Genomic DNA, 15,255 nt, shown 5'->3' on the forward strand with positions numbered 1-15,255 from the left:
AACAAGGCCTGTGTACTAGCTTTGGTAAAAACCCCCTGTCAACACTGGTGTTGTGATGTTGCTAATGCCAACATGTCATAAGTGTGCCCAAAAGATGTGGTATGTACAATATTGTTACTAAAGTAATCACAGCATCACTACACAGGTTATTGCTCCTTGTGAGGTATTACAATCATCACTCACACATTATTACCACATCAACAGTTCAGTTAGTCCAGGACTTTTTCTTCTGATTTGTTCAGTATTTTGGCCTGAAGAGTATTGTGGTTTTAGGGCTGTAAAAATGTTTGGAGTGGGTTCCTCCCACACTTATCATCCATCTACCAAACTTTCTGGCGTTCAAGTGAACTCAGTCTTGCTGTTTGAGAGTGGGTTATCTCCCCAGAGTCTTCCCACGATCTGTCTTAATCCAGTGATAGTGTTGTTGTCCCACACACAGCCCCAAGGAATCCTCCTACAGTGCGTCTCACATCTGATGCTGCTTAGCTTTGATCCCATTTTCAATTAGCTCCTATCTTCATTTTTTTTCTCATTGCACTCCTCAGTCTGAGCTGAGTTGAACTCAGGCACGGATTAAAGGCGTAGATATTTTAAAGGGATATAACCATCCCAGAGTTGTCAGATGTTTTTAGACCTCAAATGTGGTGTCCCAGGCCATCTGTAGATCCAGCTATATCCCTCAATCTAAAATGAATGGAAAAGATAAGCACCTTGTAATTTTCAGGTTTGCTGGGATTATCTGTTCTGTTCATTTGGGGTTGAGTAGCTGGATCTACACAACCAATGGCGTTATACTTAATTAAGACAACTTTAGCGGGCCATATTAAATTAAATATATATATTTGCATAACTGGTTCTTAGGGTTGACTCTTGACTTCAATGCCACAAGTCATCACAAAAGAGCACTTTTTGTTTACTTGAATAGGTTTTCCACTGTTCAGACCAATACACTACACAGACCATAAAGATTTCTCATTGTTCTCCAGTGATATATTGTTCTCTTACCATGAACAGTGCACTCATGCAAATTCGCCACTGCCATTTGTCACGCTAGCGACAGCCTTTTTAAAACACATTTACTGCCTTTGGTTTAGTCTGTATGGTCTTATCTCGTCTCTCCATTCGGCCTTTAATCTCATTGCCTGGAGTATCAGACGCGAGAAGACGGTCGTCTTGCAGGATTGTCTGGAAGATGGTGCAGAGCGATTGACGAATGGCTGCGGTATTATCGGATGGAATATGAAGCGCGGGGGCATTGAGTTTGGATTTTAAGGCGTTTTTCTGAGATCTTCTGAGGTAGCCAAACGAAAGCAAATGAAATGGGCCTACTGTGCCTGCATAAATGTTAGTCTGATTTAATCGATGTAACCCCAGTATATATGGAGTTGTTGGACTTTCACCAGGGCAGTTTTTGTCCTACATGTCAAACGTTTTCTCTGTCACAGCCTGTCAGTAGTGTTGGTAGACTTTCTCCAACGTGGTTTTTGGGTAACACTTTACTTGACATAACCATGTCATAATAGCTGACATAACTTGTCATAGCCTATATTTAGACCTGTTGTGACATATATTAATGTTATTTTAAGGCTGGTTATGACACCTAAATAAGAGTGTAAAAACCCACAAAACCTTCCACGGTGGGTATTTTATGGCTTGTTATGACACCTACATAAGAGTGTGAAAACCCACAAAACCTACCACACAAGGCAAAACATTCCATTACACCATAACCTATGTGTCAACAGTATGTTTATGTTATATCTTTAGATTTTTTTTTTCATGACCATATTAAATTATCATTGTAATTGTGCACACATTGATGCCAGACATACACCTACCCCAATGCTCTGTTGCTGATGACTGGGATGAATACAGGAGCAGATTTCAGGACAAAACACCCTCTTTTTGACTGATGACTGATATAAGGGCATGTACAGTGCATTCAGAAAGTATTCAGACCCCTTCCTTTTTTCTACATTTTATGTTTTTTTCCCTCATCAATCTACACACAATACCCCATAATGACAAAGAGAAAACTGGTTTTTAGAAATGTTTGCAAATACCAAATTTCCTTTTTTAGATTTTTAAAAATAAATTTGCAAACATTTCTGAAGACCTGTTTTCGCTTTGTCATTATGGGCTATTGTGTGTAGATTTCTGAGGGAAAAAAATTATATTTAAAACATTTTAGAATAAGGCTGCAACGTAACAAATTGTAGAAAAAGTCCAGGGGTCTGAATGCTTTCAGAATGCACTGTATGTCTCAATGCTTCCTGACAGTTTGTCATTTTATTTGGACTAAGAAAATAGTACACAGGATGTTCATAATGCTTCAATGTTTTTGTTATACTTGTCAAAAATGCTCTAGCTGTAGGCCCACTGGAGACTTGAGTAAGCCTAACGTTACCTTTATGTTCACTATTAATCCTAGGAAAGGCTTGAGTAACTCTATTTGGATACTGTCAAATAACAGTTTGAACACTCACACAATTTTTTTAATCCCATTTTTATTCCTGTTTGCAATATTGACAAACTCAACAAAGAAGGTAGTGGTTGTAGATATGGATCAAACACTGAGAAGCGCATTTATAGCAGAACTGTAACACACATTACCACACCACAAATTACCATATTACGCAAATGTTGTTTTATGTAGACTATGCAGCAGATGCTGCTGAATTACGTAGGATATACTATATATTGATTTTTCAGCATGGCAGGGAAATGGGGGGGTTAAGGAGTGTTGTAACATATCTGACTGGTTTTATTTTCTGTATTTTCTGTCTTGTCCAGGTTGGCCTTGTTGAAGCTTCACTCTCGTAAGTAAATCCGTGTGCACACCACGTCGTCAGCCCCGAACGTCTAGGGGAAACAAACAAACACAGATTCCCATACTCTCAATTCAAGCTCACATTATACCGTTAAGAGAATAAGTCAGCAAAGGTTAAACTATAGCATAATTGAGCATTGGTTTTATTTCCACTACATTAAACACCTATTTAGATGGCAGATGAGTGCCCAATGTAATAAAACAAAGTAAATATCTTACATGTCCTCAAAATGCTAACATTGAGGGTTCCTTGCAACCAGCTTAATTCTGTCCCATTTTTTTCTTTTGAAGCGAAGTGGGAAAGCTGTGCTAATTGTGAGACATAGCCTTAAACACTGATTTTAATCATAATCAATTAAATAGAGCGTGCATATTTTATGGAAATGCGCCCCAGTTATAGCGAGAACTGCCAAAGACAATCAAACTATCATTTTGAGTTTCAGCTTCTGAGTCTGTGTGCTTCCTTAAAATGAATGGTTGAGCCTCGAATCGAGGCCAGACTGTTTGTTTTGGCTTTTTCGTGAAATTCCTGCATATATTTTAGTCTCACCGTCTGACCCATCATTCAAAAGACACCATCTGGGTGTAAGTTTGATGATGGATAACAACTCTTTTCCTCATGTCGAACTTAGATTCCAGGGTGATTTTTTTGTATTATTTTTTACAGTATATCAGTATCATCTTGGTGTGATTTTAATGCTCACAAGAATCAACTTCTGCACAGTGTGGTTTAATTTGCTGCATTCGAGGTGGCTGCTCTGTTGCTTGACTAAGAGGCTACACTTTTAAAAGCATTTAAGAATTTGAAATGTTGGACTTCCTTGAACCCATCAAAGCATTCTAAATCCTTAGAACTTGAAAGTTCAAAGCTACCTACACAAGAAAAGCCTGGTTAGAGCAGAGTGATATAGCATACTGTATGAAACGACCGACCATCCCTCCTGTAGTTACAAGAGAAGACCCCTGTTCTCTATCAAGCCATTATGGGGTTGCGTCATATCATGTGCAATAGTCTATGGGGACCAGTGGAGGCTGCTGAGGGTAGGGCAGTTCATAATAATGCCTGGAATGGAATGTCATCAAACACATGGAAGCCACGTGTTTGATGTATTTGATATCGTTCTGCTCCGGCCGTTACCACAAGTCCGTCCGCCCCAATTAAGGTGCCACCAACCTCCTGTGATGGGGACTGAAGTAAGAAGAGCAGTGCCTGTGTCACTAGCAGCTATTCGAATAGTTCCGCTACAGTCCTTCTTCAACGATATCAATGGGATCCATTAGTGCTGCAAGGCACCCCCACCAGCTGGAGGTCAGACATCCAATGTCACTGGAGCCCGGCTCTGTGCACCCAACACTGAACTCTGGTTTTATCACTAACCCACTTGAAGAAAATCCATACATACACTCTTTCCTGATTGTCAGTTTTATGAGCAATGCTCGTACACCAGTATATGGTGACTCACTGACAAGGAAGTGCAAGTATATAAGAAGATGTATTGCAGTTTTTTTAAAGGAAGATCTACTTTGTCATTAGTAGCGTTTCTGAACACCCATTTTCCACTTTGTTTGCAGTTAATTGCATTCTATTGGCTCATAATGGTGCATTGGACTAATCCTGAACACTTCCCGTTCTATTTTACTTTATGGGCTATAGACTAAACCACGACTCAAACCCGTATTCACTGGCTTCATGCAACAGGAGTATAATGGTATTGGCAATGCTCTGTTATATAACCCTCTTGTTATGTTGTAATCCTTGCACATCTCTCTGAAAGATGACGCAAAGCTCCTCACTTCAGAAGATGTCCTCTTTTAATCTCGTTTCCTTTATGTGGCATTGGGAAATGGATGCATCTCCAGGGCGGCTGCTTATGGGATTCTATGAACAAAGTATTTCATAGGGCACAGTAGGTGCTTTTATATCCCATCTTTAATGTGCAGTAAATGTACATGCTGCTTTTAGGCCTTCCCCCTCATGCTATATCACTAGTTATGAGGTCTGTGACTGAGGAGCTGGGCTGGACTGCAGAAAATTAGGTTTGGAAACATATTCATAGCATCTTATAGATGCAGTTATGGTGTATTATGAAACTGGGTAACACTTGATTTGGATAGTCCGTCTGTAGATGCTCTACAGACTGAGTAATATTCCAATGAACTATCTACTAACCCTGGCTCTAACCCTAACCTAAACCCTTATCCTAATCCTAAACTTAATGCTTACCCTAACCTTAACCTTAACCCTTATTCTAAATCACACTGTAACCTTAGCAAGTAGTTGCTTATCAACGGATAGTTTGTTGATTATAAATCCAGACTATCCAAATAAAGTGTGATCTGAAATGGTATAATACAGAAATAGAGCACAACATAGTTGAATAATGCTGTATGCATCTAGAAGGTGCTATGACTTTTCTAAGGAATTATAACAGTTCATAACCATTTCAAGGAAAGATTTACCAATAATACATTTATATTCTATGCGCATTGATCCATGTCAAAATGGGAGTTCGTTTAATCACTCAAGTAGTCTCTTGACAGACTGTGAGCACGTGATTTGGTTCTGGGTGTCGAGGTTACCGCCCAAGTTCAGGTATTTGGCTAGCGATACTACTATTACTACTACTACTATTAGTAGTATTGACTACCACCATGACTACTATTGTAGTCCTCACCAGAATCAGCTCGTCTCCTCGCAGTTCTCTTGTCCAGTATGTCTTGGGCCCATCTCCATCCACCAGCGTCTGCTTGCACACCATCTTGTTCTCCGTCTCCCAGATTGCAAGACTCTGTGAGTCCAGAGGAAGATATAGGGGGATAGTCAGTATAAAACATAATTGGCAGATGCCTCTGCAACACAACTGGTAATTTTTCCTTTTACACACAGCAATATTTTCCACATAGGGTGCCCTCGAGTAAATGCTTAAAATTGATACAAAAACAGTAGAAGAGTATAAGGTGTATAACTACAATGTATTGTCATTATTGGTGATTGTAGGAAACAGACAGTATGGAGCGGTGATACAGAGCTTCTGTGTTTTATACTTTAAAAAAAAATACTTACCCGTTTAATATTTTGCTACTTGGCTGGCAGAAACAAAGCTTGTCTCACGTCGCGGTTGGCTCTAGAAGCCATGACTGCTGTTTCTGACCCGAGTATAAGCATGTCGGACTGCTCTGATTTGGAGTCAGATCCGGAGATGGACAGTGAAGCCATAAAATGTGAGATCTGTGATATGTTCATCATAGTGAAAGAGTGCTTCCATCACGTGGACTGGGACATGTTTCGTATTGCGTCAGACAACAACATTGACGAATACGCTGATTCGGTGTGCGAGTTCATTAGAACGTGCGTTGAAGATGTCGTTCCCATAGCAACGATTAAAACATTCCCTAACCAGAAACCGTGGATTGATGGCAGCATTCGCGTGAAACTGAAAGCGCGAACCACTGCTTTTAATCAAGGCAAGGTGTCTGGTAACATGACCGAATACAAACAGTGCAGCTATTCCCTCCGCAAGGCTATCAAAAAAGCTAAGCGTCAGTACAGAGACAAAGTAGAATCTCAATTCAACGGCTCAGACACAAGAGGCATGTGGCAGGGTCTACAGTCAATCACGGACTACAGGAAGAAATCCAGCCCAGTCACGGACCAGGATGTTCTGCTCCCAGGCAGACTAAATAACTTTTTTGCCCGCTTTGAGGACAATACAGTGCCACTGACACGGCCTGCAACGAAAACATGCGGTCTCTCCTTCACTGCAGCCGAGGTGAGTAAGACATTTAAACGTGTTAACCCTCGCAAGGCTGCAGGCCCAGACGGCATCCCCAGCCGCGCCCTCAGAGCATGCGCAGACCAGCTGGCCGGTGTGTTTACGGACATATTCAATCAATCCCTATACCAGTCTGCTGTTCCCACATGCTTCAAGAGGGCCACCATTGTTCCTGTTCCCAAGAAAGCTAAGGTAACTGAGCTAAACGACTACCGCCCCGTAGCACTCACTTCCGTCATCGTGAAGTGCTTTGAGAGACTAGTCAAGGACCATATCACCTCCATCCTACCTGACACCCTAGACCCACTCCAATTTGCTTACCGCCCAAATAGGTCCACAGACGATGCAATCTCAACCACACTGCACACTGCCCTAACCCATCTGGACAAGAGGAATACCTATGTGAGAATGCTGTTCATTGACTACAGCTCGGCATTCAACACCATAGTACCCTCCAAGCTCGTCATCAAGCTCGAGACCCTGGGTCTCGACCCCGCCCTGTGCAGCTGGGTACTGGACTTCCTGACGGGCCGCCCCCAGGTGGTGAGGGTAGGCAACAACATCTCCTCCCCGCTGATCCTCAACACTGGGGCCCCACAAGGGTGCGTTCTGAGCCCTCTCCTGTACCAAAAGCACTCACAAACTTCTACAGATGCACAATCGAGAGCATCCTGGCGGGCTGTATCACCGCCTGGTACGGCAACTGCTCCGCCCTCAACCGTAAGGCTCTCCAGAGGGTAGTGAGGTCTGCACAACGCATCACCGGGGGCAAACTACCTGCCCTCCAGGACACCTACACCACCCGATGTCACAGGAAGGCCATAAAGATCATCAAGGACATCAACCACCCGAGCCACTGCCTGTTCACCCCGCTATCATCCAGAAGGCGAGGTCAGTACAGGTGCATCAAAGCTGGGACCGAGAGACTGAAAAACAGCTTCTATCTCAAGGCCATCAGACTGTTAAACAGCCACCACTAACATTGAGTGGCTGCTGCCAACACACTGACACTGACTCAACTCCAGCCACTTTAATAATGGGAATTGATGGGAAATGATGTAAATATATCACTAGCCACTTTAAACAATGCTACCTTATATAATGTTACTTACCCTACATTATTCATCTCATATGCATACGTATATACTGTACTCTATACCATCGACTGTATTCTTATGTAATACATGTATCACTAGCCACTTTAACTATGCCACTTTGTTTACATACTCATCTCATATGTATATACTGTACTCGATACCATCTACTGTATCTTGCCTATGCTGCTCTGTACCATCACTCATTCATATATCCTTATGTACATATTCTTTATCCCCTTACACTGTGCACAAGACAGTAGTTTTGGAATTGTTAGTTAGATTACTTGTTGGTTATTACTGCATTGTCGGAACTAGAAGCACAAGCATTTCGCTACACTCGCATTAACATCTGCTAACCATGTGTATGTGACAAATAAAATTTGATTTGATTTGATTTAAGGATTTACTGACTTATACACTTGTGAAAAGTGTAAACAACTCGTTGCCTCAACAGACCAGATCATTGAGCTACTAGAGGAGAACAGGGTCTCGCTCTCGCTATGGAAACTTCAAGACTGCATGCGGTTTTTGATGCAACAATTCTAAATGACTGAGGTGATAATCCTGGTTGCTATACGAGATTGGGCTCCTCTGCAGTAGCTACTGAGGATACTACCTCGGACCACTTTCCCATATTAACACATCCCACTGACGGGAACCGGAGAACTACTGTGTCTTGCTCTACACCATTGGAGGCCAAGTGGAATCCAACCTATCCTCCCTCTGTCCTCTCGTCCAGAGCTGCGGCTCTCTAACCGTTTTACAGCTTTGAGCCCCCTGACTTCACCGGAGCCTTCCGACGAAGTCCTCCGCCACTCCCCCTGTCCTTCTCACTCCATCTCAGTACCCAGTGCAAGATCCTCTGAATCTGGTCCTGGGTTACTGAGCCAGCCATCTCATGGAGCAGCCTCCGGACCACGTCCCACATGCTCGCAGCCACCCTCTCCTCATCCTCCAGTGGTGGTTGCTATGGGGGAGCTCCGTAGTTAGGGATGTGGTGGTCGCGGAAGCAAGGACCCACTGCTTCCCTGAAGCCTGTGTTTGTGACAGACTGTATATGCATGTCCCACCTTTTGAGATTTAGCTTATCTCCACAGAACAAAAATATAAACGCAACATGCAACAATTTCAAAGATGTTACTGAGTTACAGTTCATATATGCAAATCAGTCCATTTAAATTCATTCATTAGGCCCTAATCTATGGCATGACTGGGAGTATAGGAATGCATGTGTTGGTTACTGATACCTTTTTAATAAATGGTAGGGTCGTGGATCAGGAAACCAGTCAGTATCTGGTGTGACCACCAGATACAAACAGTCAGGTCAAACAAACAGATACCAGCAAACATGCCTCATGCATCTCCTTCGCATAGAGTTGATCAGGCTGTTGATTGTGGCCTGTGGAATGTTGTCCCACTCCTCTTCAATGGCTGTGTGAAGTGGCTGGATATTGGCGGGAACTGGAATACGCTCTCGTACATGTCGATCCAGAGCATCCCAAACATGCTCAATGGGTGACATGTCTGGTGAGTATGCAGGCCATGGAAGAACTGGGCCATCAGCTTAGAGGAATTGTGTACAGGTCCTTGCAACATGGGGACGTGCACTATCATGCTGAAACATGAGGTGATGGTAGCAGATGAATGCCACGAGAATGGGCCACCGTATCTCTGTGCATTCAAATTGCCATCGATAAAATGCAATTGTGTTTGTTGTCCGTAGCTTATGCCTGCCCATACCATAACCCCACCGCCACCATGGGGCACTCTGTTCGCAATGTTGACATTATCAAACCGCTCGCCCACACAACGCCATACATGCTGTCTGTCTGCCATCTGTCCGGTACATTTCAAACCAGGATTTGTCCGTGAAGAGTACACTTCTCCAGCGTGCCAGCGGAAATCGAAGGTGAGCATTTGCCCACTGGAGTCGGTTAGGACGCCGAACTGCAGTCAGGCCAATATCTTGCTGAGGTCAACGAGCACACAGATGAGCTTCCCTGAGACGGTTTCTGACAGTTTGTGCAGAAATTCTTTGGTTGTGCAAACCCACAGATTCATCAGCTGTCTCGGTGGCTGGTCTCAGGCTGGTCTCAGATCCCACAGGTGAAGAAGCCGGATGTGGAGAACCTGGGCTGGTGTGGTTACACGTGGTATGCGGTTGTGAGGCCAGTTGGACATACTGTCAAATTGGCTTATGGCTTATGGTAGAGAAATTAACATGAAATTCTCTGACAACAGCTCTGGTGGACATTCCTACACTCGGCAGGCCAATAGCACGCTCCCTTAAAACTTGAGACATCTGTGGCATTGTCTCATGAAACATGGGACCAACACTTTACATGTTGCGTTTTTATATTTTTGTTCAGTGTATATACATACACACACTAAGTGTAAAAAACATTAGGAACACCTTCCTAATATTGAGTTGCCTTTTGCCGTTTGGCATCAGAACAGCCTCAATTCGCCGGGACATGGACTCTAAATCAAATCAAATTTTATTTGTCACATACACATGGTTATCAGATGTTAATGCGAGTGTAGCGAAATGCTTGTGCTTCTAGTTCCGACAATGCAGTAATAACCAACGAGTAATCTAACCTAACAATTCCACAACTACTACCTTATACACACAAGTGTAAAGGGATAAATAATATGTGCATAAAGATATATGAATGAGTGATGGTACAGAACGGCATAGGCAAGATGCAGTAGATGGTATAGAGTGTACAGTATATACATATGAGATGAGTAATGTAGGGTATATGTGGTCAACTGTAGGGCTGGCTCAGGGAAGAGGACGCCCCTGCCTTGCATAGTCCCGTGGGAAATCTTAATTGGGCATGGGACACAAGCCAAGGCTTGATCACCCTTTAGCTGGCCACCTTTGATGAGGGTGTTTAGTGATTAAAGGCCAAAACACCCACTGATTCGAAGGCACACTACTGAGGATGTGTCCCAAAATTTACATCTTAACCCAGTCTAAGAAATAAACCTCCCATGCCACTCTGTCAACATCACGGCAAATCTCATGTGAGTGCATACTATCTATTGGCACAATGGACAGTTTTTAACATCTCGTCCCGTGTTTTAGGATTCTCCTATAAACATAAAGTGGCATAGTTTAAAGTGGCTAGTGATACATGTATTACATAAAGATGGCAAGATGCAGTAGATGATATAGAGTACAGTATATACATATACATATGAGATGAGTGGTGTAGGGTATGTAAACATTATATTAAGTGGCATTGTTTAAAGTGGCTAGTGATATATTTTTACATGAATTTCCATCAATTTCCATTATTAAAGTGGCTGGAGTTGAGTCAGTATGTTGGCAGCAGCCACTCAATGTTAGTGGTGGCTGTTTAACAGTCTGATGGCCTTGAGATAGAAGCTGTTTCTCAGTCTCTCGGTCCCTGCTTTGATGCACCTGTACTGACCTCGCCTTCTGGATGATTGCGGGGTGAACAGGCAGTGGCTCGGGTGGTTGTTGTCCATAATGATCTTTATGGCCTTCCTGTGACATTGGGTGGTGAAGGTGTTCTGGAGGGCAGGTAGTTTGTGAAGGTGGTGGACCATTCTTTATACACACTAGAAACTGTTGAGCGTGAAAAACCCAGCAGCGTTGCAGTTCTTGACACACTCAAACCGGTGCGCCTGGTCCCTACTACCATACCCCAATCTATGTCTCAGGGCTTCTTCTTTAACCAGTCTCCTCCCCTTCATCTACACTGATTGAAGTGGATTTAACAAGGGACATCTATAGGGGATCATAGCTTTCACCTGGTCAGTCTATGCCATGGAAAGAGCAGGTGTTCCTAATGTTTTGTACAGTCAGTGGATTCGGAAAGCTTTCAGAACCCTTCACTTTTTCCATTTTGTTACCTTACAGCCTTTTTCTAAAATGGATGAAATGTTTTTTTCCTCATCAATCTGATGTTCGATTGGGTTCGTAATGACAAAGCGGAAACTGTTTTTTAGAAAGTTTTGCTCATTTATTTAAAAACTTAAATATTACATTTACATAAGTATTCAGACCCTTTACTCACTACTTTGTTGAAGCACCTTTGGTAGCGATTTACAGGCTCGAGTATTCTTGGGCACACCTGTATTTGGGGATTTTCTACCATTATTCTCTGAAGATCCTCTCAAGCTCTGTCAGGTTGTGTTGCTGCACAGCTATTTTCAGGTCTCTCCAGAGATGTTCAATCGGGTTCATGTCCGGGCTCTGGCTGGGCCACTCAAGGATATTCAGAGACTTGTCCAGAAGCCACTCCTGCTTTGTCTTGGCTGTGTGCTAAGGGTCGTTGTCCTGTTGGAAGGTGAACCTTCACCCCAGTCTGAGGTCCTGAGTGCTCTAGAGCAGGTTTTCATCAAGGATTTCTCTGTATTTTGCTCCGTTCATCTTTCCCTAGATCCTGACTAATCTCCCAGTCCCTGACGCTGAAAAACATCCCCACAGCATGATACTGCCACCACCATGCTTCACAGTAGGGATGGTCCCAGGTTTCTTCCAGATGTGATGCTTGGCATTCAGGCCAAAGAGTTCAATCTTGGTTTCATCAGACCAGAGAATCTTGTTTCTCATGGACTGAGTGTCTGTAGGTGCCTTCAGGCAAACTCCAAGCGGGCTGTCATGTGCCTCTTACTGATGAGTGGCTATATCCTGCCTGGCTGGGTATAACCCCACCTACTTTGCCAAAGCAAAGCCTCCACACCACCAAAGGGAGATCAACACCACAAACTTACTGAGACAAGGCTGAGTATAGCCAATGAATATCTCCCCACAGCACAAGCCCGAAGGGGCACAAAACCGGACAGGAAGATCACGTCAGTGACTCAGCCTACTTGTATAGCAAAACAATCCTGGCATAACATGATACACCCCTCCTAGGGACGACATTGTTGAGCTCGAGCAAGTAATAGGGTCTGCCTCTGACCCATGTAATAGGGTCAGAGGCAGAGAATCCCAGTGGAGAGGGGAGCCGGCCAGGCAGCATAGTGTCTATGCTGCAATAATGTATTTACCAGGTGGCTAGGGTCAGTCTGTCCTATCTAGTTAAATTTTCCTGTCAGGTGTCCTGTGTGATCTTAGTTATTCTCTCCCTCATCTCTCTCTCCTCTCCCAGAGGACCTGAGCCCTATGACCATTCTTCAGGAATAGCTGGCCTGACGACTCCAGTCCACCTGGTCGTGCTTCTGTTCTGCCTGTAGCTATGGAATCCTGACCTGTTCACCTTGTCCCAGACCTGCTGTTTAGACTCCCTCCTCCTCCCTCTCCCTCCCTCTCTCTCTCTCTCGTACCTGCTGTCTTGACCTCTGTATGCTTGATTATGAAATTCTGATCATCTATGAACATTTTAAAATATCTTGGAAGAACTTTCTGTCCTTAATGGCCATGTACCCTTCTAATCTCCACCTGGCACAGTCAGAAGAGGACTGGCAACCCCCCCAGAGCCTGATTCCTCTCTAGGTTTCTTCCTAGGTTCCTGCCTTTTTAGGGAGTTTTTACCAGCCACTGTGTTTCTACATCTGCACTGCTTGCTCTTTGGGGTTTTAGGCTGGGTTTTGTATAAGCATTTTGTGACAACTGCTAATGTAAAAAGGCCTTTGCAAATACATTTGATTTATTGATTATGTTTGAATGTTGTGCATTTGATACATTTTTGTTTATGCAGGGCTCCCTTTCAAAAGAGGGCCTTGGTCTCATTGGGAACCATTAGTCATTATGTACATTGGACACAAGCTACTTCAATCGGTTTGATGCAACACCCCTATCCTCTTCTTGAACCACCGCTAATCTTGCCCTGGGGTGCAAAAGGAACAACCTCCATTAAATTATATTTATTTAAGCCTCTTTTAAATTAAATACAAACTTCAGGACCTGTCTCCAAATCCTTGAGACTTAAGTCTCATCTATGAAGGCCTTTTTTATAGGCAGAAAAGCACCAAAAAGGTCAAGTTTTTTTCTCAGTTAGTTTGATTTAATAACGGTTTTAAGACATATTTTCCCTTGGGTAAATTGATTCAAATATTAAAAGATTATCAATTCATAAAAGCCAGGGACCAAAGCCTAAAGTCTTGGCTGACTATTGATGCAAAATGAGCCAGATCTGTGGTTCTTGGCGAAAGAGTTTCTTGTGAAGTTTGTTTTGATAATGTTACCTTTGACCACCTCCTCTATCTTGGCAGCAATCTCAGAGCCAACTGAGAGATCTGAATAATATAGCACCACTGTCCATCTCTACCACCGCAGACTCGAGATTCAAACCTGCGTTCCCAACAGCGTAACTCACTTAAGCATAAAATGCAAACTTATGGAGCCAGATGCTAGCCTGTCACTCCGGGAACTGACCAGAAGATTAAGTCACTACGCAATGCTAATTTAGTAATCCACATTCCACAATACGGTCATAGAATATTTTCCAAATGATCAAAAAGGAGTTTAATACTACGGTAACTCCAAAATGTGTACAATATTTGGTCTCAACACATTTAGTCACAACTGAGTAAAACATTTTCCCAAATGATCAAAATACAACTACGGCAACTCTTTTTCAATCAATTATGAAGATTTACGAAGTAGTCTATTCCTTCTAATTGCTGGTGAGTATAGCTATTTTTCAATGTAATTAAAATGACATATTTTGAACAAAGCTCGATAGTGTGTACATAGCCGTTCTCGATGCTGTTTGATGTTGTCCACAGTTGATTATGCTGCAGTTTCTAGTCTGTGAGACCCAAATGTTAATCACCATATCAAAGGTTGGGGGAAGCGATCAGAGTGCCTGCCGGGCCCGTAGACAGACAAGCTACAGCTGAACAGTGGAGCTTCGCTATGCACTGCGCTTTTTTCAAGCTCTCTCCTCTCCTTTCTAATAAACCCAGAGTCGATTTGCTACGGCCCCATTTTCCACTATCATCCGTCTCTGGCACCGACTCGGATGGATTTGCTCTCTCTTTCCCCCTACCTCTCTCCCTCCCTCTCTCTTTCTTCTGGTCTCTTTCTCCCCATCCCTCCTCCGGGCATTTGGTTTACCCCCGTCATGCCTCTTCTGTATCATTTAACAAGCTAGTTGACTGGAACATCTGCTGGCTTTGGCTTTGGATAAGAGCCGTTCTGTTACCATGGCCTCTCAGCAGACAAAGAGGGAGTCTAATTTTAAGTGGGGAAAATCCTATTTCCTGCTCTGAATAATCATCTATGTTTTGGGGTGAATTGGGAATTTCTTGTGCTTTACTTAGCAGCATCTTAAATTAAAGCCCTTACTTCCCATGATCTCCACCCCACCCAAAATATTATTGTAGGCTATTACAGTTTTTCATTTGCTTGCAAGGTATCTTCATAAAACATTACATTTAGTGATTTTATGACAATGCACAGTCCTGAAAGCTATCTATTATTCATTGGTACGTCACTGGTTTTTAGTTTATCACATTGATCCAGTGAGTTGTCAACATGACACAGTGTTTGAGCAAAATTCAGCCAAAAGCATTCTTTCATGAGACGTTCCACGGCTAGCTGTGGAGCTGTGGTCTCCCTGTGCCTTGC

At 43.1% G+C, this 15,255-nt stretch overlaps 1 protein-coding gene across 1 annotated transcript in view; it reads right to left on the bottom strand.

Moving 5' to 3' along the window:
* Positions 1–2,505: 2,505 nt before the first annotated feature.
* LOC139381261 (cellular retinoic acid binding protein 1a) overlaps positions 2,506–15,255 on the bottom strand; it is a 32,182-nt gene continuing 19,432 nt past the window's right edge. The window contains exons 3-4 of the mRNA XM_071124730.1: positions 5,506–5,619; positions 2,506–2,862 (exon numbers count right to left, since the gene is read on the bottom strand). Coding sequence (XP_070980831.1) covers positions 2,812–2,862; positions 5,506–5,619 — 165 coding nt within the window. The 3' untranslated portion in view covers positions 2,506–2,811. The remainder of the gene's footprint in view (positions 2,863–5,505; positions 5,620–15,255) is intronic.

This window comes from Oncorhynchus clarkii, chromosome 2, assembly GCF_045791955.1.
Source record: "Oncorhynchus clarkii lewisi isolate Uvic-CL-2024 chromosome 2, UVic_Ocla_1.0, whole genome shotgun sequence".
Taxonomy (NCBI): Eukaryota; Metazoa; Chordata; class Actinopteri; order Salmoniformes; family Salmonidae; genus Oncorhynchus; species Oncorhynchus clarkii.